This window comes from Eumetopias jubatus, unplaced genomic scaffold (genome assembly GCF_037043125.1).
Source record: "Eumetopias jubatus isolate StellerSeaLion01/CBP00866 unplaced genomic scaffold, mEumJub1_p1.0 scaffold_17, whole genome shotgun sequence".
In the NCBI taxonomy this organism is placed as follows: Eukaryota; Metazoa; Chordata; class Mammalia; order Carnivora; family Otariidae; genus Eumetopias; species Eumetopias jubatus.
Window position 1 is genome coordinate 75,907,904 of NW_028274823.1, and position 23,901 is coordinate 75,931,804.

At 40.2% G+C, this 23,901-nt stretch overlaps 1 protein-coding gene across 2 annotated transcripts in view; it reads left to right on the forward strand.

The window, feature by feature from the left end:
* The first annotated feature begins 2,836 nt into the window (after positions 1-2,836).
* The window catches only part of TBCE (tubulin folding cofactor E), a 70,310-nt gene continuing 49,245 nt past the window's right edge, over positions 2,837-23,901 (forward strand). For both annotated transcript variants that reach the window (XR_003609495.2, XM_028104472.2), the window contains exons 1-2: positions 2,837-2,919; positions 19,596-19,729. Coding sequence is in view for 1 of the 2 variants with exons in the window: in XM_028104472.2 (XP_027960273.2) it covers positions 19,627-19,729 (103 nt within the window). In the remaining variant the exon portion in view is untranslated. The remainder of the gene's footprint in view (positions 2,920-19,595; positions 19,730-23,901) is intronic.

A 23,901-nucleotide genomic window follows, 5' to 3' on the forward strand; every position in this document is an offset into this window, starting at 1 on the left:
CTTAGCACAATCTGAAATTATTGGTTTTATTTATGTATCATCTGCCTCATGCCATTAGAATATAAATGTCCCAGGACTGGAACACTGCATCCCTTTCTCACTGCTAGATCTCCAATGCCTGGAAAACAGTATTTGGTGCAGAGCTGGCACTTGCTAAATATTTACTCAAGGCACCAATGATGAGACTCAAAAGGGATTCCATTGCAAATATTCAGTATTTTAAGTTTGAGCTTTTTTCTATAATGTTTTAAATACAACTTTTATTTTTATTTATTTAATTTATTTTTAAAGATTTTATTCACCTATTTGAGAGAGAGAGAGCAAGCAGGGGGAAGGAGCAGAGGGAGAGGGACAAGCAGACTCATCGCTGAGCATGAAGCCTGAATCAGGGCTCTATCTTACAACCCCTAGACCACGACCCTAGCCAAAATCAAGAGTTGGGAGGATGCTCAACTGACTGAGCCACCCAGGCATCCCTTAAATACAACTTTTACAACAAAGGGTGAGAATTAATCCTATCAACCTATGCCATAGAGAAATCAAGGGATAGGGCGACTGAAGAATCATCTTGGTGATTTGAAGTCACTGGTGAAGCCAGAAGTCCAGGCTGAAAGGGATAAAAGTGAGAAGGAGGTGAGGAATGAGAGGCAGGAGGTATACACGTCTTTGAGGGAAAGATTTAGCAAAGTAAGTACTTCAAGTAGGTAACATAGTTGAGGCAGCAGTGTACGGGATAAATGTGACAAGAAAAGGACTGAAGGCAAAAGGATCATTATTTCACTCTAGATAAAACTGGGCAAATATTAAAAAAAAACTGGGCAAATATTGTCACAATTTAGTGGAGACAAGAAAATATTTTACAAAGAAAAAGAAGATTCATGCTTCCTGTGTCTGTTGTGGGGTGGTCTGAATTTGGCGGATGCCAAACAATTTTCTAGAACAGTGGTTTTTCTCTGCCAAAAGGCAATTTTATTTATTTTATTTATTTTATTTTTTTATTTTTTTAAAGATTTTTTTATTTATCAGAGAGAGAGAGAGAGACAGAGGCAGGCAGAGGGAGAAGCAGGCTCCATGCTCAGCAAGGAGCCCTATGCGGGAATCGATTCCAGGACCCTGGGATCATGACCTGAGCCGAAGGCAGACGCTTAACCGACTGAGCCACCCAGGTGTCCCCAAAAGGCAATTTTAAAACCTTCAGGTTAAAAAGTCCACAGCTCTTTTTAGGGCACATATGAATGTCAGTAAATCATTTGCCTTTATTCTGATTCAGTTTTTGTCTAAGTTAGGGTTAAAAGTGTCCTCCAACCTTCATGAGTGCAAGAAGCTTGGTCAAAATAAACAGTGATAAAGCCCATGAAAGACAAACCTATAGTCTAACAAAGTCAGGTTTATTAACTGGCTGAAACAAGTGAGACCACAACACCAGAGCAACTGGGGAAGTCTAACTAAAAAAAAGGTGGGGAAGAGACAGGGATAGCACAGGATTGGTTGGAGTATAGGTAAGAATTAGGGAGGCTCTTGTCTGGGCTGTGAAGCAGACTCTAAGGTCTAGAATCCTTGACAACTACAAAGTTAAAATAAATATGGAATGTTATATCTGAAAACCCCTTATGTGAAGCTCTATACCTAGGCTGGGAAAGTGTCAAAATGATCCACATGGCTCAGCTCAGCCAGGCAGGAGAGGGATGTTCCTTTCTTACTGATAGGATTTCAAACAACAAAGCTCCTGAAAGTTTGTTCTAGAGAGCAAGGTTTTTCATCCTGTGCCCTTTCATTAATCAACAAAAGCAGTTTTTACAGGTTCACATGGGTATCTATCTCATGTACTGAAATTCTTCTCAACTTTAATAGTATGAATGCTACCTCCCTGAGTTTTTATTCAATTTTCCCTCGGGTGGGTGAAAGGCCTCCTATTTTCAACTAGTGAGAACAACATCACAGGTACTGTGTGCTTTAATCACCATTGCTAAAAGTTTATTTGTGTCATCTCATTTGATCCTCACAACAAACCAGTTGATCCATTGAGCTAGTTACATAGGAGAATACTGAGGCTTAGAAAGTAACATGCCTATGGAATTTGCTCTATTATTGTATTTAGTTTTATTCTGCCTTATGTTTTACCTAATTATTATTATTATTATTTTTAGCTTTTGAAGCATCAACACTTTTTTTTCTTTTTTCTTTATTTATTTAAAGATTTTATTTGACAGAGAGACACAGCGAGAGAGGGAACACAAGCAGGGGGAGTGAGAGAGGGAGAAGCAGGCTTCCCGCTGAGCAGGGAGCCCGATGTGGGACTCGATTCCATGACCCTGGGACCATGACCTGGGCCGAAGGCAGACACTTAACCGACTGAGCCACCCAGGCGCCCCTATTTTTATTTTTTTTTTAAGATTTTTTTTTTTTTTTAATTTACTTGAGAGAGAACATGAGAGAGAGAACACAGCGGGAGAAGCAGACTCCCAGCTGAGCAGGGAGCCCGATGCGGGACCTGATCCCAGGCGAAGGCAGACGCTCAGCCCACCGAGCCACCCAGGCGCCCCTCAACACTGTTTTTTTCTCTGTGACGACACGCTTTGTGCGTGGCAGACTCTGAATAAACATGGTACTGAAAAACAAGTAAACCAGAACATGCACGGTCATTGAGTTGTTCTGACATCCTGAGTTTGCGGGAATCAGCTATGTAGGACAGGGGCCGAGAGCCTGCCCAGGTTTGGGTGGAAGAACCTAACATCTCTCCGCTGCCAACACCCTCGCCTATTACGTTCACGCCTGAGCTCCAGCGGCCGCGGCTCATGCCACGGAGGCGGGACTTCCTGTCTCCCTAAAGAAACATTTCCGGCCAAAGCCGGAAGCTTCGCTGCGGACCGGCGCGAGCGAGGGTCGCGGCTCCGACCACCCGGGCTAGCCGCGGGGCAGGTGAGCTTCGGAGGGGCTGCGGGTCTGCGGGAGCCAAGCGTTGGTGGCTGGCCTGTGGCCGGGGCGTCACCCTGCAGTGCTTCGCTCCTTCTGTCCTCTCCTAGAAACTTCTCAGGTTGTCAGAGTTGGGCGTTGCCTGCTCCCTGCAGCCCCGACTAGACCCAGACTCGCCGGCTGGAAGGGAGTCCGGGCGGGCGGGGGCCCCAGCTCGGGCCGCGGGCGAGGGAGCGGGACCCGCAGAGGCGCCCAGCACTTAGAAGAAGTAGAAGCCTTGCTGGCGTGTCACTTCGGAAGAGGGAAATTGCTCAGGCTAGAGAAACGGCCCTGAAGTTCCAAATCACTTAACATCTCTGACGGAGGAGAAATAACGTGAAGTAGGTGCAGAACATTGAACATTTTGAAATAGTTAATTACCACCAGCTGGGGATTGGTCTAAGTTGTGGGTGGGTCCATACGAGGGTGTGACATCCCTGTCCCCGAAGGAACAACAGTCTCGGGAAGTGTCGGGAAGACAGGGTGCACAAATGCTAAACTGTTAAAGAAAGAGGAGATTAAGAGAGCCGACTTCTCCTCCGTCTGACATTAGTATAGCAAGGCCGCTGTCATTTGATATTTGTCTCAACGTTCCCCATCATTTTACTTTTAATCTTTCTCTATGCTTTTATAAACAGCATATCGCTGGGGATTTTTAAAAATCCAAGTCGACAGGCTCTGCCTTTTGACTGGCAGGTTTTTGTACTTATTCATTGTCATTACTGAGGTATTTGTTCAGGCCCAAACTTTTGGAGTCATCCATGACTCATCTCTTTCACACCACACATAGAATTTATCAGCAGATCCTGTGCCCTTCGCCTTCAGAGTCTGTTCAGACTCCCAAGCTTTTCTCATCACTTCCACTAGTCCAATTTACAGCTTGTCTTTCACCTGGATTACTGCCATAGCCGCCTAACTAGTCTGCTTTTTCTCCTTAGTCTCTTTTCATCACAGCATCTAAAATGATCCTCTTTTAAAAAAAAAAAATAATAATTATTGCCCTCCTTTCAAAAAATCCTGCAGGGACTACCCATTTCACTCAGAGTAAAAGCCAAAAGTTGGTAGAGTGGCCCCCGAGGTCCTGTATGATCCCCTCCTGTTTTACCTCTGATCTCATCTCTTGCTACTGCTCCTCTTTTCTCTATTCTCTGGCCTCCTCAAGCACATCCCAGCCTCAGGATATTTGCAGTTGGGGTTCCTTTGCCTGGAATGCTCTCCCCCCCATCTGTGTACATGGTTTAATCCCTTAACTCCCTCATATTTTTTGGAATATTAGCTTCTCAGTGAGGTCTTCCCCCACGTAGCCTTCCCTTACATCTCCATTGTAGTCATTGTCATTGTGCTTACCATCGTTTGACATGCCATGTGGTTTATTCATTTGTCTGGTTTATTGTGTTTCCCCCACGAGGATAGAATCTTCCTGAGGGCAGATATTTTTGTATGTTTTGTTAACTGCTGTATTCCTCGTGCCTAAAATAGTATCTGGCTTTTGGTAGATTTTCCATAATGTAACTGTTGAATGAATGGATTTGGACTTTTTCTACCATCTTACACTTGATACTTTGATTTTTTTCCCCTCCTTTCTTGCCTTTTTTGGATTGAGGTTTGATCTTGTTTGTTTTCTCTTTTCATTTTTTCTTTTCTACTTCTTTGGAAGATCTGTTACTCTATGTACTCTGTTTCTGTACTTATAGGGCTAACTTTTTAATTTTTAATTTAGTCATGCATACTTAATTGAATCTAATTCAATCTTAAGTGAATCTTAACCCTGCAGCACAATATTGTTTTTACCTTTTACTGATTTTAAACAGGCTTCTTGGATCATCTCAATACTTAGTTATTTTTGTAAGGTGTAAATGTTCAACAATAAAACTAGAGTTGTTACTATTTTCTGGTGGTTTTGATTTTTTCTTTTTGATTATTTTTTTAAAGATTTTATTTATTTGAGAGAGAGAGAACATGAGTGGGGGGCGAGAGGGGGCAGGAAGGTCAGAGGGAGAGGGAGAAGCAGGCTCCCCCCTGAGTAGGGGCTCAACCCAGGATCCTGAGATCATGACCTGAGCCCAAGGCAGCCGCTTAACCGACTGAGCCACCCAGGTGCCCCTTCTGTTTGATTTATTAAAGTCAGTTTATCATACACTTTAATAGAATATTTGTTGTATACTTAGCACTTCAGAGTTTGTTTTTTAAAAAGTATATGGTACTTTTCCTGCTTTAGCATTTTGCTGGGAAATATGCAAGAGTCCACTAGAAAACAATATGGCAGACAGTAAGTGTGCAATGACTATAACCCAGAGAGTGAAACTAATAATACACTATATGTTAACTAACTTGAATTTAACTTGAAAAAAAAAAACCATGGCCCAGAGAGTAAATAGGGTCTACCGGAAAGGAGAAACATCATGGTTTGCCAATTATTAGGAATGGCTGGGATAAATTTGTGGAGAAGTGGTTTGGAGAGATTTGCTGGTATTTAAAAGTGTGTAGAGAAAGGGCACAAAGTTATTGATTAATCTTATTCGCATTCATACAGTTTTGTCATAAAAATCGTGGGTTTGGTGTAGATTTTAGTTATTGGTGTTTTAGAGAGAAGGAGTGCTTTTGGCCTCTTAGGAAATGCTTAAAGCTTTTTGGAGGACCTACTTAAATATGAGACAATTCAGTTTGGGAAGGCAGAATCTGTGAGGCTGTAGTACAACTTGGAGACGGGCTTTGACATTTAGCATAAAAACACAGCAAAGACATTATGGTAAGTGAAATAAGCCAGTCACAAAGACAAATACTGTTTGATTCCACTTATATGAGATACCTCGAGTAGTCAAGTTCATAAAAACAAAGTGGGGGCTGGGGAGAGAGGGTTATGGGAGTTGTTGAATGGGTATAGAGTTTCAATTTGGCTGGATGAGGTTTTGGTTATTGGTTGCGCAACAATGTGAATATATCTAATGCTACTGAATTCTACACTTAAAAATGGTTAAGATGATAAATTTTATGTGTATTTTACCACAACTAAAAACACTTCAAAAAGAACAGATTTTTAAAACAGCATTTGTTTAAAACTGTGCTAAATAATGGGCGCCTTGCTGGCTCATTTGGTAGGGCATGTGACTCTTGATCTTGGGGTTGTGAATTTGAGCCCCGCATTGGGGGTAGAGCTTGCTTTAAAAAAAATTGGGCTAAATACTTGGAAGTTGTCACATTTTGGGGTGGTAATTTTTTTTTCCAGATTTTATTTATTTGGCAGAGAGATACAGAGAGAAAACAAGTAGGCAGAGAGGCAGGGAGAGGGAGAAGCAGGCTCCTCGCCGAGCAGGGAGCCCAATGTGGGGCTCGGGCCCAGGACCCTGGGACCACGACCTGAGCGAAGGCAGCCACTCAGGCGCCCCTTGGGTGGTAATTTTTTTTTTTTTTTTTTTTATTAGAGAGAGACAGAGAGAGAGAGACAGCACGAGCGGGGGGGGAGGGGAAGAGGCAGAGGGAGAAGCAGGCTCCCTGCTTATCAGGGAGCCGGGATGGGGGGCTCGATCCCAGGACCTTGGGCTCATGACCTGAGCCGAAGGCAGACGCTTAACCGACTGAGCCACCCAGGTGCCCTGACTTACTGCAATTAAACTTCCCATGTCAGCTACTGTTATTCTGAATTTGTGATATATTTCTTTGGATTTATGGAATATTTTCCCCTTATCTAAGTATAGAATCTAATTTATGATGTTAACAATCTTAATCATTAAGAGATCTTAATGGCCACATTTATGTTGAGCACTTCTACACATAAAAACTTGTTTAATTCTCACAACAGCCCTGTGAAGTAGGTCCTAATACCATCTACATTTTACAAAGATGAGAAAACTGAGACACATATTGGATTATCCAGTGTCCTATAACTAGCATGTAGTGGACAAGGTTGAATTTCTCTCCAGCAGACTGGCTGCATATAATGTCCATATTACATAGGAACAAATATCTTAATTCTTTCAGTCGAGGGAGAAAGAAACTGCTCAAACTCATGTAAACAAAAGAAAGACTTTACTGGTTCATTTAACTGGGCTAATGAAAGGCTTTAGGCATAGTTGGATCAACTCCACTTTCTTTTTTGGCCTTATTTTCAGACAGATTTTTCCAAATAGTGGCAGAGGTACCTCTCAGCTATTCCAGGTTTAAGTGGTCCTTTTGTTTTAAGGTCTTGGGAAAGAGAGATGGATCCTCTCTTCAAGAGCCCATGTCATTTTCTAAAAGACTGACTCTCCTTGGGTTAGGATCTTTACATGTGGACCAGTTGCTATATGCAAGGAAATGGAGGTGAGGAGTCATCATATTGGCTGTCCCGGGCCATGTGTCCACTCCTGTAGTGGGTGAGTGACAGCCCACCAGGCAGAGAGTGCACTTCCCACAAGGGTTAGCTGCTGGGCTGAAAAGGCGGAAAATAGGTGAGAACTGTTTCGATGGTATAGATCGAACTCTTACTCTTTGTTCAGGTGCCTTTGCCAGGTGACTTTCCCAGTGGATTCTTCCGCTTTTAAACAATAACAGTCATTTTTAGAAGAATTTTTAGAAGAGTTAAAGAAATTGTTAACATTTTGAATGAATATTGTGCAGTTAAGATAAGAAAAATGAAAGCATGTGCTATATGTTGGAGACTTACCACCAAACTCCTCTCATGTCATCAAAGTTTCTTTGATTCTTTATCTAGGATAAAGACCTTTAGCAGTCTGATAAATCTTGGGAGCACTTTAGAATTTTTTTAAGATTTTATTTTTAAGTAATCTCTACACCCAATATGGAGCTTGAACTCAAAAGCCCGAGATCAAGAGTCACACACTCTACCGACTGAGCCAGCCATAAAAAAAGTGTGTGTGTTTTTTTTAAAGAATTTATTTATATATTAGAGAGAGAGAACGCGAGAGAGCACAAGTGGGGGAGGGGCAGAAGGAGAGGATAAGCATACCCCCTGTTGAGCAGGGAGCCTGACATGGGGCTCAATCCCAGGACCCTGAGTTCATGACCTGAGCTGAAGGCAGACGCTTGATTGAGCTGCCCAGGTGTCCTAAAGTGTTTTTAAATACAGAAAATACATAGGATTTCATGTAAAGAACTTATAAAACTCAGCACCCCAAACCCAAATAATCCAGTTAAGAAATGGGCAGAAGATATGAATAGACATTTTCCAAAGGACATCCAGATGGCTAACAGACACATGAAAAGATGCTCAACATCACTCACTATCAGGGAAATACAAATCAAAACTGCAATGAGATATCACCTCACACACACCAACAGGTGTTGGTGAGGATGTGGAGAAAGGGGAACCCCCTTGCACTGTTGTTGGGACTGCAAACTGGTGCAGCTACTGTAGAAAACAGTATGGAGATTCCTCAAAAGGTTAAAAATAGAACTACACTATGATCCAGCGATTGCACTACTAGGTATTTACCAAAGGATACAAAAATACAGATTCAAAGGGAGTATATGTATCCCAATGTTCATAGCAGCATCATCAACAATAGCCGAATTGTGGAAAGAACCTAAATGTCCATCAACTGATGAATGGATAAAGAAGATGTGGCATATGTATGCAATAGAGTATCAGCCATAAAAAAGAAGGAAATCTTGCCATTTGCAACCATGTGGGTGGAGCTAGAGAGTATAATGCTAAGCGAAACAAGTCAAGAGAAGGACAAATACCATATGAATTCACTTGTGTGTAATTTAAGAAAAAAACAAACAAACATGGGGGAAACAAAAGAGGAAGATCAAGAAACAGACTCTTAATTATAGGGAACACACTGATGGTCACCAGAGGGCAGGTGGGTGGGGGATGGGTGAAATAGGTGATGGGGATTAAGGGGGGCACCTGTGATGAGCACCGGGTCTTGTATGAAAGCCCTGAATCACCAAATTCTGCACCTGAAACTAGTATTACACCATATGTTAACTAACTGGAATTTAAATAAAAACTTGGGGGTGGGGGTAGAAAATACCTAAGATTTCAGTTGAAATCCAGTTATGTGAAATAAAGTTATCAAAATACTTAAAAATTGTAATATCATGTGTTCATTAATATATTAAATGACAAAAATCTAGTGGCAGGTCTAATATTGTAATTTTGAAATAGTGATGCATGTTACTTATATCTTGAGATATCTGTAATAGCTGCAGTGTGATATAAAATATGTGTGGTTGGGCGCCTGGGTGGCTCAGTTGGTTGCGCGTCTGCCTTCGGCTCAGGTCATGATCCTGGAGCCCCAGGATCGAGTCCCGTGTTGGGCTCGCTGCTCAGCAGGGAGTCTGTTTCTCCCTCTGACCTTTCTCCCTCTCATGCTCTCTCTCTACCATTCTCTCTCTCTCTCTCAATAAATAAATAAAAATCTTAAAAAAAAACTATTTAAAAAAATAAAATATGTGTGGTCACAGGTGCTACTAATCCAACTGATTTTTTGGCCTATGTGCACAATTTTGGAAAATGCTAAATTTCAGTGAGAAGTTAATGAATATCTTCAGTTAGAAGATACCTTGAGAACCTATGGACTTAGGGTAAAAAATATCTCACTTAGGCTCTGTCCAGGTAATCCGTCCAGTACTCCAACTACCTGATGAGAGTGAGGTCTCACTCAGTTCTTGTTAGTTGGCCCTGATCCCCAGTTGCATGACTTGTACTATGTTTCTTTGACGAGGCTTCCTAGATGCAGTCTGGGTTTCTGAGAAGCGTCCACTTGGACTGTCCCTTATTGTATTGTTCCCAGTTTTTGGGAGATCCATCTATGTTTTCTTGAACCCATTAATACCAGATATTAACCTTGACCTCCCTTAAGTCTGAATTTCTGGTGGTCACGATTTAACCACTTAGATATATTCCTTCCCATCTTTTTTTTTTAAAGATTTTATTTATGTATTTGAGAGAGAGAGAGAGCATGCACGCATGAGAGGGTGTGGGGAGAGGGGGAGGCAGAGGGGGAGAGGGAGAGACAGAGAATCCCAAATGGAGTCCACGCTGAGCACAGAGCCAGACGTGTGGTTTGATTTCACAATCCGGTGTCCCAATTAAAGCTGAAGCAAATCAAAACTCTACAAAACTTAAAATATTGGGAATTAAATTTCGTATTATTTTTCAAATTGTGCTAAAATACAGATAACATTGACCATCTTAATTTTTTTTTAAGATTTTATTTTTAAGTAATCTCTACCTCCAGAGTGGGGCTTGAACTCACAGCCCTGAGATCAAGAGTGGCATGCTCCACTGACTGAGCCAGCCAGGCGCCCCAGACCATTTTAAGTAATCTCTACCTCCAGAGTGGGGCTTGAACTCACAGCCCTGAGATCAAGAGTGGCATACTCCACTGACTGAGCCAGCCAGGCGCCCCAGACCATTTTAAGTAATCTCTACCTCCGGAGTGGGGCTTGAACTCACAGCCCTGAAATCAAGAGTGGCACTCTCCACCGACTGAGCCAGCCAGGCGCCCCAGACCATTTTAACAATTTTTAAGTGTGCTACAGTTCAGTAGTGTTAAGTACATTCACATTGTTGTGCAACCATCACCACCATCTGTCTCCAGAACTCCTTTCATTTTGCAAAACTGAAACTCTTAGCCATTAAACAACACTTTCCCCCTCCCCACAGCCTTTGACAACCACAATTCTACTTTCTCTATGAATTTGACTACTCTAGGTACTTCTTTTAAGTGGACTCATACAGTATTTGTCCTTACTGGCTTACTTCACTTAACATGGTGTCCTCAGGGTTCATCCATGTTGTAGCATGTGGCAGAATTCCCTTTCTTTTTAAGGCTGAATAATATTCCATTGTATGCATACACCACATTGATATTTGGGTTAGTTCCATCTCTTGGGTCTTTGTGAATAATAGCACTGTGAACATGGTTGTAAAGTATCTGCTTGTGTCCTTCCTCTCAGTTCTTTTCACATATTTGAGGAATTATGTAGTCATCTCGTCATGAAGAACATATAGGAAACCATTTAGATTTTATTTATTTTTTATTTTTTAAAGATTTTATTTATTTTTTGACAGAGCGAGAGAGGGAACACAAGCAGGGGGAGTGGGAGAGGGAGAAGCAGGCTTCCTGCCAAGCAGGGAGCCCGATGCGGGGCTCAATCCCAGGACCATGACCCAAGCCGAAGGCAGACGCCCAACGACTGAGCCACCCAGGCGCCCCACCATTTAGATTTTAAAAACAGATTATGAGAAAGATCAATAAACCAATAGGAAAATGGGTAAAGGATGTGAACAGTTAGTTCATAGAAAAGGGAATCAAAATGAATAGATGCTCAGCTTCCTTAATAAAAGAAAATGTAAGTAAAATGTATATTTCACTTAGCAGACTGACAATTAACCAAAAATGTGTTAATGTTTTGTGAAGGGCAATGTGGTGATACAGGGGCTCAGTAGAGTGCTGATAGGACAGTAAATTGGCACAGCCACTTTAGGGACATTTGTTATTACCTATCAACATTAAAAATGCACATACCCTTTGACTTAGCAATACCCGCTTTGAGAATGTTTCTTACAGATATTTTTGCACAGCTATAAAAAAATAAATGAGCAGGTTTGGTCTTTGCAGTATTATTTGTAGTAGCAAAAACTTGGGAGTAACTGAAGTCCATCAGTTTGAAGACTGGTTAAATCCTGGTGAATCTATACAAATACTATGGAGCCAGAAAACATTTAAAAGCTCCTGACATGGCTGTGGATAAATTTCCAGGTTATATTACTGAATGAAAATGTAAGGAACAGAACCACATATATAGTATGGTATTATTTGTGTAAAGAAAGAAGGAAAATACCGGCATGTATAAACATAAAATGGGTATGGAAGTATATATAAGGTACTAATAAAGCTGTTGCCAGCAGGAAGAGATAATGACTAGCGGGAGTGGAAGGGAAACTTTCAGTGTATTCCTTTTTATACTTTTGAGTATCATTCATTTAAAAAATTCAGTGAGATATGCCTAGAAAAATACGAGGATTACTGAAATGGAAAAAGAGACCATCTAGCCAGTGACTTTCAGGCACTTGAATAGACTTTTTTTTTTTTTAAAGACTTTATTTATTTATTTGACAGACACAGTGAGAGAGGGAACACAAGCAGGGGGAGTGGGAGAGGGAGAAGCGGGCTTCCTGCGGAGCAGGGAGCCCGAGGCGGGACTCGATCCCGGGACTCCAGGATCATGACCTGAGCCGAAGGCAGTCGCTCAACCAACTGAGCCACCCAGGCGCCCTTGAATAGACTTCTTAAGAAAAATATTAGTAAGGTTGAGCCTCAAAATCAACTTGTGAAAAAATGTGAACACAAGAAAAGAAGCTTTTGGGATCGATCTAGACTAAAAAGTAGTACAAGAGAGCCTACTCCTTGGGTGTACTAGTATATGTTTGTAACTTTAAATCCTGAATATTTTGAAACATAGGAAACACCCAGATACTGGTTGCCTTTATTTAATGATTGTTAATATTTTGGCACCTTTGCGTCATCTTTTAAAAATATATTTAATGTAGCATAAGAGAGGACAGAAAAGTAGCAGATTGTAGCAATTTCTTATGCTTTGTCATTTCTGTGGAGAATGATTTCCTGTCTTGGCCAAAAAAAAAAAAAAAATCTAGTTAAAAGCATGTTGAAGATAAGAGATAGGATAGCATTTGGCCATTTTGAATTAGTCTGCATTCTAGGGGCGCCTGGGTGGCTCCGTCAGTTAAGCCTTTGGCTCAGGTCACGATCTCAGGGTCCTGGGATCGAGCCCCGCGTCCGTAGCAGGCTCCTAGCTCAGCAGGGAGTCTGCTTGTCCCTCTCCCTCTGCCCTCCCAACACACGCGTGCGTGTGTTATATACAAATAAATAAGTACATCTTTGAATTAGTCTGCATTCCAAGAGAAATTACATCTAGAAATTTATGAAAGAACTGGCAAATACAATTGCAAAAATTCCTGTTCATAATCTTTAAGGAGTAACAAACAAGGGGAACTAGAACTTCCAGGAAAGATGTTTTGTGAACATTTAGAAAAGCAGTAATTCTAAGGAGCCAGGAAGAGTTTAGTGAGTCTTGGCTAAATTTACCTTGTTTGTCTTTTGGATTGTAATTCCCTGGCAAGCCAGGGAAATTTGTAGAGAGCAGTGCATCATTTCTTTCACTTTTCATCATCTTTCCTTTCCTCCTGCCTCATTATTGTTAATAAAACAAATAATAGCTATTCCTTCCAAATATAACTCATACAACTCAGAGGTGTGTAAGTTAAAGAGTAAAGAGATCCCTTCCCTCACCCCACTCCTCTGACTGACAGCATACTCTGGGTCTGACGGTGGGGTTTGATTTTAGGGGAGCATTTCACAAAGCTCATGACATTCTTGCATGTGAACTGGATAATAGGAGGGCTTGTAACTAAAACGTTTTACCCACAATTTGTGTGAGTTCTGTCTTTGGTCAGGGTCATATATATATATGGGTCATACACATACACACACACACATGTTTTGTCTTTGATCATAGAAAAATTGGACAGGACAGAACTGGGAGAGATAATTAATGTTGGATTGTTTAATGTTTAATATATATAAATGTAAAGTCCTACCTTTACACATATGTTACCACGTGTTAAGTCCTACTTCAATAATTAGTTGCACAAGGGGTATCTGGGTCAGCATACAACTCTTGATCTCGGGGTCATGAGTTCAAGCCCCACATTAGGTGTAGAGATTACTTGAAAAATAAATAAATGAGCTGTATAGGATAGTATAGGATAGAGAAGACCTGATTTGAAAGTTCTTCATGGGAATTCCTAAGACTTTATAGAGACAAGTAAACAAGTAGATTTTCTCTTAGTGTCATTGTCAGTATTTAACTTTTTTGTTTTGTTTTGTTTTGTTTTGGATGGATGGTTTGGCCATGGCTTTTGCAAATCTTAAATATATTTATTTACTTTGAATAATTGTCTCAAGAATTTTTCCCAAGGAAATACTTCAAAGGACAAGAATAATTTAAACATGAAGATGTTTTTAGCTGTTTTCTTTGGGATAGTAAACAATGGAAACATATAGCAATAGAGAAATGATTAAGTAACTTGTATCTACAGGTCAACATTAAAGAGATTAATATGATTCTGTGGCTATATGGAAAAATGTTCACACTGTTAATAAAAGAAGTAGAACAGAAATTACATATCTATTTCAATTGTAAGAACATTCTATTCACATTGTAATGAAAATCGAAAAAGACATTAAAACTAGTGAAAACTGGGATGCCTCCGTTGCTCAGTCGGTTAAGCGTCTGCCTTCGGCTCAGGTCATGATCCTGGGGTCCTGAGATCAAGTCCCGCATCAGGCTCCCTGCTCTGCAGGGAGTCTGCTTCTCCCTCTGCCTGCCACTCCCCCTGCTTGTGCTCTCTCTCTCTTTCTGACAAATAACTAAAATCTTTTTTTTAAAAGATTTTATTTATTTATTTGATAGAGAGAGACACAGTGAGAGAGGGAACACAAGCAGGGGGAGTGGGAGAGGGAGAAGCAGGCTTCCCATGGAGCAGGGAGCCCGATGCGGGGCTTGATCCCAGGACCCCGGGATCATGACCTGAGCCGAAGGCAGACGCTTAACGACTGAGCCACCCAGGCGCCCCAATAACTAAAATCTTAAAAAAAAAAAAAACTAGTGAAAACAATTAGCGTAATTATAGTTAAATTTAAGCATTTAAATTTTTTTACATTTGAATCTTTATTTTTTTTTTAAAGATTTTAGTTATTTATTTGTGAGAGGGAGAGAGAGCACAGAGGGAGAGTGAGGGGGAGAAACAGACTCCCCACCGAGCTGAGAGCCTGCCATGGGGCTCCACCCCAGGACCCTGAGATCATGACCTGAGCTGAAGGCAGACGCCTAACCCACTGCGCCACTGAGGCGCCCCTGAATCTTTATTTTTATTATTTATTTTAAAAATTATTTTGAGTATAGTTGATACACAGTAGTACATTAGCTTCAGGTATACAACATTGTGATTCAATTTCTTTATACATTATGCTATGCTCACCACAAGTGTAGCTACCGTCTGTCACCACAGAAGGCTATTATGATGTCATTGACTGTACTCCCTATGCTGTGCCCTCTAGTCCTGACTTACTCATTCCATAACTGGAAAACTATATCTTCCATGTTGCCCCCCCCCCTCCGCCCCCGGCAAACATCAGTTCTCTGTATTTAAGGTCTGATTCAGCTTTTTGTTTGTTTATTCATTTTTTTTTGTAGATTCCACATATGAGTGAAATTGTATGGTATTGGTCTTTTTCAGTCTGACTTAATTTCACTTAGCTTAATACCCTCTAGATCCATCTATGTTGTTGCAAATGGCATAATCCCACTTTTTTTTATGACTGCATACATTCATTGTGTGTGTGTGTGTGTGTGTGTCTACACACACCTTTCTTCCTTATCCATTCGCCTATCAGTGGACACCTAGGTTGCTTCTACATCTTGGTTATTGGAATTACTTCGAGGGTGCATATGATGTAAGAAGGATGTTAGGGTTTGAAGCCAATGTCCAGGAAAGAATTCTTGAGATGTCGTTGGTGCAAAACGGGGTTTTATTAAAGCTTGGGGACAGGACCCGTGGGCAGAGAGCTACACTGGGGTCATGAGGAGTGGCTGATTATATACTTTCAGGTTGAGAGGGGGTTCGGGAAAGCATAAGTCTAAGGGATTTTGGAAGCAGGGTTTCTAGGACCTTGAGGGGCTAGCTATTGTTAGGATAAGGTCATTTATTAATGTTTGGAAAAACCTGAGTCATGAGACCCTTCAAATGTATATCAGAGGGTCATATGCTTGAGGGATGACTGCCAACAGGTATCTTGGGGGGTAGAGATAAAGGAAGTTTCCAAAAGAATTTTTATATGTTAAAGTAGACTTACAGGATCCTGGGGGTCGGGCTAAGATTGCCTTTTGCCCTTAGCAAAGTATGAACATCGAGGTAGTTGAGTCCCTAGAGGAAGGTCACTGCCTATCTGCCTGTTTCAAGGACCTGTTAATGGGTTGTAAGTAGTAAGGAAATTTAATTTTTCTTTTGCCTTTGTTTTCCCACATCACATACATCTTTTCAAATTTTTATTGTTTTCATTTTCTTTGAGTAGATGCCCAGCAGTGGAATTGCTGAGTCATATGGTAATTCTATTTTTAATTTTTTGAGGAAACTCCATACTGTTTTCCATGTGGCTGCACCAATTTACATTCCCACCAGCAATGCACAAGGGTTCCTCTCTCCACATCCTTACTGACACTTGTTATTTCTTATCTTTTTGATACTAGCCATTCTAACAGGTATAAGGTGATAGATATCTCATTGTAGTTTTGATTTGCATTTCCGTGATGATGAGTGATGTTGAGCATCCTTTCATGTATCTGTTGGCCATTTGTATGTCTTCTTTGGAAAAATATTTATTCAGGTCCTCTGCCCATTTTAATTGGATCATTTGTATTTTTGGTGTTGAGTTGTGTAAGTTCTCTATGTATTTTGGATATTAACCCCTTATCAGATATATCATTTACATATATCTTCTCCTATTCAGTAGGTTGCCTTTTGGTTTGTTGACTGTTTCCTTTGCTTTGCAGAAGCTTTTTATTTTGATGTAATCCCAATAGTTTATTTTTGTGTTTGTTTCCCTTGCCTCAGAAGACATATTTAGAAAAATGTTGCTAAGGCCGACGTCCAAGAAATTACTGCCTATGTTTTCTTCTAGGAGTTTTGTGGTTTCAGGACTCAATTTTGGTCTAATCTATTTTGAGTTTATTTTTGTGTATGGTATAAGAAAGTGGTCCAGTTTCATTTTTGCATGTAGCTGTCCAGTTTTCCCAGCACCATTTGTTGAGGAAACTGTCTTTTTCCCGTTGTATACTCTTGTCTCTTTTGTCATAGATTGATTAACCATATAAGCGTGGGTTTATTTCTGGGCTCTTTATTCTGTTCCATTGATCTAAATGTCTGTTTTTTGTGCCAGAACCACACTGTTTTGATTATTATAGCTTTGTAATATAACTTGAAATCTGGGATTGTGATACCTCCAGGCTTGTCTTTCTCAAGATTTGTTTGGTATTTTGGGGTCTTTTGTGGTTCCATACAAATTTTAGTATTGGTTGTTCTAGTTCTGTGAAAAATACAATTGGTATTTTGATAAGGATTTCATTGAATCTTAAACAGTTATTCTTTTTTTATGTTATGTTAATCACCATACATTACATCATTGGTTTTTTTTACTTTAAATTTTTTATTGTTATGTTAATCACTATACATTACATCATTAGTTCTTGATGTAGTGTTCTATGATTCATTGTTTGTGCATAACACCCAGTGCTCCACTCAGAACGTGCCCTCTTTAATACCCATCACCAGGCTAACCCATCCCCCCACCCCCCTCCCCTCTAGAACCCTCAGTTTGTTTTTCAGAGTCCATCGTCTCTCATGGTTCGTCTCCCCCTCCGATTTACTCCCCTTCATTCTTCCCCTCCTGCTATCTTCTTCTTTTTTTTTTTCTTAACGTATATTGCATTATTTGTTTCAGAGGTACGGATCTGTGATTCAACAGTCTTGCACAATTCACAGCACTCACCATAGCACATACTCTCCCCAATGTCTCCCACCCAGCCACCCCCTCCCTCCCACCTCCCACCACTCTAGCAACCCTCAGTTTGTTTCCTGAGATTAAGAATTCCTCATATCAGTGAGGTCATATGATACATGTCTTTCTCTGATTGACTTATTTCACTCAGCCTAACACCCTCCAGTTCCATCCACGTCATTGCAAATGGCAAGATCTCATTCCTTTTGATGGCTGCATAATATTCCATTGTGTATATATACCACATCTTCTTTATCCATTCATCTGTCGATGGACATCTTGGCTCTTTCCACAGTTTGGCTATTGTTACATCATTAGTTTTTGATGTAGTGTTCCATGATTCATTGTTTGCGTATAACACCCAGTGCTCCATTCAGTACATGCCCTCTTTAATACCCACCACCAGGCTAACCCATTCCCCCACCCTCCTCCCCTCTAGAACCCTCAGTTTGTTTCTCAGAGTCCATAGTCTCTCATGGTTCATCTCCCCCACCAATATCCCCCCCTTCATTTCTCTCTTCCTACTATCTTCTTTTTTTAAACATATAATGTATTAGTTGTTTCAGAGGTACAGGTCTGTGATTCAACAGTCTTACACAATTCACAGTGCTCTCCATAACACATACCCTCCCCAGTGTCTATCACCCAGCCACCCCATCCCTCCCACCCCCCCAACACTCCAGCAACCCTCTGTTTGTTTCCTGAGATTAAGAATTCCTCATATCAGTGAGATCATATGATACATGTCTTTCTCTGATTGACTTATTTCGCTCAGCGTAATACCCTCCAGTTCCATCCACGTCCTTGCAAATGGTAAGATTTCATTCCTTTTGATGGCTGCATAGTATTCCATTGTGTATATATACACCACATCTTCTTTATCCATTCATCTGTCGATGGACATCTTGGCTCTTTCCATAGTTGGCTATTGTGGACATTGCTGCTATAAACATCGGGGTGCACATACCCCTTCGGATCACTACATTTGTATCTTTGGGGTAAATACCCAGTAGTGCAATTGCTGGGTCGTAGGGCAGCTCTATTTTCAACTTTTAAACAGTTATTCTTTAATATCAAATCTAGTCAGTGTTCAAATCTTTAATATCCTTATAATTTCTTTTACTTTAAAATTATTTACAGTTTTAAAAAATTAGGATCACATAAAGTCTCCATATATTGCAATTGGTTGACATATTTCTTAAGTTTGTTTTAATCCGTTTGTTCTCCAGAGCTCCATGTCTTTCTTTTTCTCCTTGCATTTTATTTGTTGAAGAAACAGACTTGTGTGACAGTAGAGTTCCCCACTGTCTGGATTTTGGCAGACTACACCCTGGGAATGTCATTTAACATGTTCCTCAGTCTTCTGCTTTCCTGTGAAGTATGAGTTGGATCTAGTTAACATCCCTAGATCAGGGATACTTGTCACTCAGTCTCCCTTTAAGACCTCTTTGTCTTTAATTTTAGGGTTCTGCATTTTTATTAGAGTTTAATTTTTTTTTGTAAGCTCTATGCCCAAGGTGGTACTTGAACTCATGACCCCCCCTCAGATCAAGAGATCCAGAGCTGCGTGCTCCACCAACTGAGCCAGCCAGGTGCCCCTAGGGTTTAATTTTTAATTTATTTTTCATTATATGTGTTGCTTCCTATATCTATGGATTTGGGTGTTTCTCCCGTCCTGAAGAGACAACAATGCCCATATTGCCTGTTTTCTTTCCCTGTTCTCGATTACTTTTATCCCCTTGTCTTCTATTCTTCGTTCCTTCCAGCCCCTTCAGTAAATGACATAATAGACAAGTTATGTGATGTGAGCTAACTGGAGTTAAGCAACATTTAAAAAAAAATATTATCAAAATACAGTTAGAGAGTAAAGTAAAATCAAATTATGGGAATATGGCACATACATCTATGGGTCCTTCTTTTCACCAAAATATGAAGACTAAATTGATCAGGAGTGTTGACTTCAAGAATATCTCAATGAAGTGAAAAAAACATTTTTTAAAGGACTTTATTAATCTTTATTAATTCTTGTCAATTTTGTAATTTTCTTCCTAGATCTCCTCATATTTTGGATTCTGGCTGCATTATGATGAATGACACTTTGACATCAGATGTCATTGGTCGACGAGTTGAAGTTAATGGAGAACATGCAACAGTGCACTTTTCTGGTATTGTCCCTCCTGTGGCAGGTAATTTATAATTTTCTGTGTGTCTGTATTTATTTATTTTGGAGTTCTTTCTTTGTAGGCTTCTCTGTAGTGCTTTGTAACAACAATTTTAAAGAAACTAACAACCAATTTGTAGATGCTTCCTATATGCAATTGTTTTGTTTGGGTAACAATATCCTGTGGTATCTATGGTTTTATTTAATTTTAGACTTATTTAACTATTTAGTGTTACTATTTTATATTAATTCAACCTTAAAATATCTTCTGAGTAAACGTTAAACAACAACTAATAATCTTGAATTCTCATGTCCTAACCTCAAAAACTAAGACATTTTGGAAATTTTTTTTTTTAAAGATTTTATTTATTTATTTGAGAGAGAATGAGAGACAGAGAGCATGAGAGGGAGGAGGGTGAGAAGGAGAAGCAGACTCCCTGCTGAGCAGGGAGCCCGATGCGGGACTCGATCCCGGGACTCCAGGATCATGACCTGAGCCGAAGGCAGTCACTTAACCAACTGAGCCACCCAGGCGCCCCAGAAATTTTGGAAATTTCTTTTGTCTATGTATTTAAAGTAGTTTAAATTGATATACAATTTTGATATCTTTTCTCATGTATTATTTGGTACATATTTATGTTTCTATAGCATCATTTTGTTTACATTGTTTTTTTATTGAGGTATAATTAACATTTAACATATTAGTTTTAGGTGTACAAAATAATGATTTGATATTTGTATGTATTGCCTTATGATCACCAAGATAGGTCTAGTTAACATCTATCACCATACATAGTTAGAGTTTTTTTCTTTTAAATAATGTCGTTCTTTTATTTTTTAATTAATTTAGTATTTTATTTTTTATTTTTTATTTCAGTATAGTTAACATAGTTATATTGGTTTTACGTGTACAATATAGTGATTCAACAATTCTATACGTTACTCAATGCTTGTCAAGGTAAGTGTAGCCTTAATTTCCTTCACCTGTTTCACCCATCCCCCACCCACCTCACCTCTTGTGACCCTCAGATTCTTCTCCGTAGTTAAGAGTCTGTTTCTTGGTTTCTCTCTCTCTTTTTTCCCCCCTTTCCTTGGTTATTTTGTTTCTTAAATTCCACATATGGGTGAAATCATACAGTATTTGTCTTTCTCTGACTGACTTATTTTGCTTAGCGTTATATTTTCTGGCCCCACCCATGTTGTTGCAAATGGCAAGATTTCATTCTTTTTTATGGCTGAGTAGTATTCCACTGTATATACACACTACCTCTTCTTTATCCATTTATCAATCGATGAACACTTGGGCTGCTTCCATAATTTGCTATTGTAAATAATGCTGCAGTAAACAGGGATGCATATATCTTTTCAAATTATTGGTTTCATATTCTTTGGATAAATACCCAGTAGTGGAATTACTCGATCATAGGGTAATTTTATTTTTAATATTTTGAGGACCCCCCCCATACTGTTTTCCACAGTGGTTGCACCAGTTTGCATTCCCACCAGCAGTGGACGAAGGTTTCTTTTTCTCCACATCCTTGCCAATACTTGTTTCTTGTGTTCTTGATTTTAGCCATTCTGACTGGTGTGAGGTGGTATCTCATTGTGGTTTTGTTTTGCATTTCCCTGATGCCGAGTGATGTTGAACATCTTTTCATGTCTGTGTTGGCCATTGGGATGTCTTCTTTGGCGAAATGTTTATTCATGACTTCTGCCCATTTTTTAATTGGATTATTTGGGGTTTTTTGTATGTTGAGTTGTAGAAGTTCTTGATTTGGGACACTAACCCTTTATCAGATATGTCATTTGCAAATATCTTCTCCTATTCCATAGGTTGCCTTTTAGTTTCCTTTGCTCTGCAGAAGCTTTTTTTTTTTTTTAAGATTTTACTCTTAAGTAATCTCTACACCCAACATGGGGCTTGAACTTACAGCCCCGAGATCAAGAGTTGCATGTTCTTGGGATGCCTGGGTGGCTCAGTCAGTTAAGCATCTGCCTTCAGCTCAGGTCAGGATCCCAGGGTCCTGGGATCGAGTCCTGCATGGGGCTTCTTGCTCAGCAGGCAGCCTGTTTCTCCTTCTGCCTGCCGCTCCCCCCTGCTTGGGCTCTCTCTCTCTCTTTGACAAAGAAATAAAATCTTAAAAAAAAAAAAAAGTTGCATGCTCTTATGGAGGTTCCTCAAAAAGTTAAAAATAGAACTACCTTACGACCTAGCAATTGCACTACTATGTATTTATCCAGAGAATACAAACATAGTGATTCAAAGGGGCACATGCACCCCAATGTTTATAGCTGCAGTGTCCACAATAGCCAAACTATGGAAAGAGCCCAGATGTCCATCAACACAGGAATAGACAAAGAAGATGTGGTGTATGTATGTGCATGTGTGTATACACACATACACAATGGAATATTACTCAGTCATCAAAAGGAATGAAATCTTGCCATTGGCAGTGATGTGGCTGGAACTAGAGTGTATTATGCTAAACCAAATAAGTCAGAGAAAGATTAGTACCATATGATTTCATTCATGTGGAATTTAAGAAATAAAACAGATGAACGTAGGGGAAGGGAAGGAAGAATAAAATAACAGAGAGGGAGGCAAAACATAAAAGACTCTTAACTATAGGGAACAAACTGAGGGTTGCTGGAGGGGAGGTGGGTGGGGGGATAGGGTAATTGAGTGACGGGCATTAAGGAGGAAACTTGATGTAATGTGTGTTATACGCAACTAATGAATCACTAAATTCTACACCTGAAACATAATACACTATACGTTAACGAACTTGAATTAAAAAAATAAAGTTGCATGTTCCACTGACTGAGCCAGCCAGGTGCCGCTGTGATGTAGTTTGAGCATATGTTTCACCTGACCCTGTGGGCAATTCTGAAGATAGGGTGGCCCTTCAGAGATTTTCCTAGTTGAGATAAGGGCTGGGCATTTATACCTGTGATGATCTATTACTGGGTTTTTGTATGCAAAAGGGGGTGTGCCAGGCACTTTCTTCAGTTGAGACAGTTCTTGAAAGTGCGCTCATAGTTGAGGGCTAATTGTCAGAAGCTAGTATTCCCAGCAGCTGGTGGGAATAAGTCTCGCTTTCTAAAGGCAGATTGGAGTATCCAGTCACAAATCCAATAAAACAGATGGAAGCTATTTCATGGTAATTTAGTGACTATGAAGTGGTACATATTATTTTCATTTATTAAATTGCCTGTGAGTGGGGCATCTGGGTGGCTCAGTTGTTAAGCATCTGCCTTCGGCTGAGGTCATGATCCCGGGGTCCTGGGATCGAGCCCCGCATCGGGCTCCTTCTCCGCGGGAAGCCTGCCTCTCCCTCTCCCACTCCCCCTGCGTGTGTTTCCTCTCTCGCTGTGTCTCTCTCTGTCAAATAAATAAAATCTTAAAAAAAAAAATTGCCTGTCAGTTTGATACTTCCTTCGTGTATGTATGATCAGGCAAATTCTTCCCCCTAAAATTATAATTCTGCAAAGAAGGAGCTACTATGTATTTATTAATTATCTCATTGTATGGAGGCATTCTGTATTACTTTATCTCAACTGGTGCTACTTTTGAATTTCTTTTAGAAGTCAACAGGTAGAATTGGTACAAAGATGCAGCGACATTGAACACAGATTTAGTAATTATTCCTGGAGCTGCTTCACTGGGTGTTGTAGAGTTGTTGTGATAACTAAATAAATGAAGGTGTTTAAAGCACTTAGACCAGTTACTGGTGCATAGTGTTAGCTATTTTGTAGATATACATCTTAAAAATTTACTTAAGAAATAGAGCAGTTCTAATGTTTTGCAAATGGCTTGGGTTGGAAATTTAATTTCCTGAGATAGCATCATATGCAGGTTTTTTTAATTTTTATTTTTTTAAAGATGTATTTATTTTAGAGAGAGAGTGCGAGCGAGCGTGCATATGTGCAGTGGGGAGGGGCAGAGGGAGAGGGAGAGAAAGTAAAGTCTCAAGCAAACTTCTCTGAGCACAGAGCCTGACATGGGACTTGATTGATCCCATGACCCTGAGACCATGACCTGAGCTGAAACCAAGAGTCGGATGCTTAACCGACTGTGCCACCCAGGTGCCCCCATATGCAGATTTTAAAAAGTGTTTATTTTAAGTAAAGAGGATATGCCATGATGGGCAGAATAATGCCCCTCCCCTTGCAAGAAAGATGTCCCCAGGACCTGGG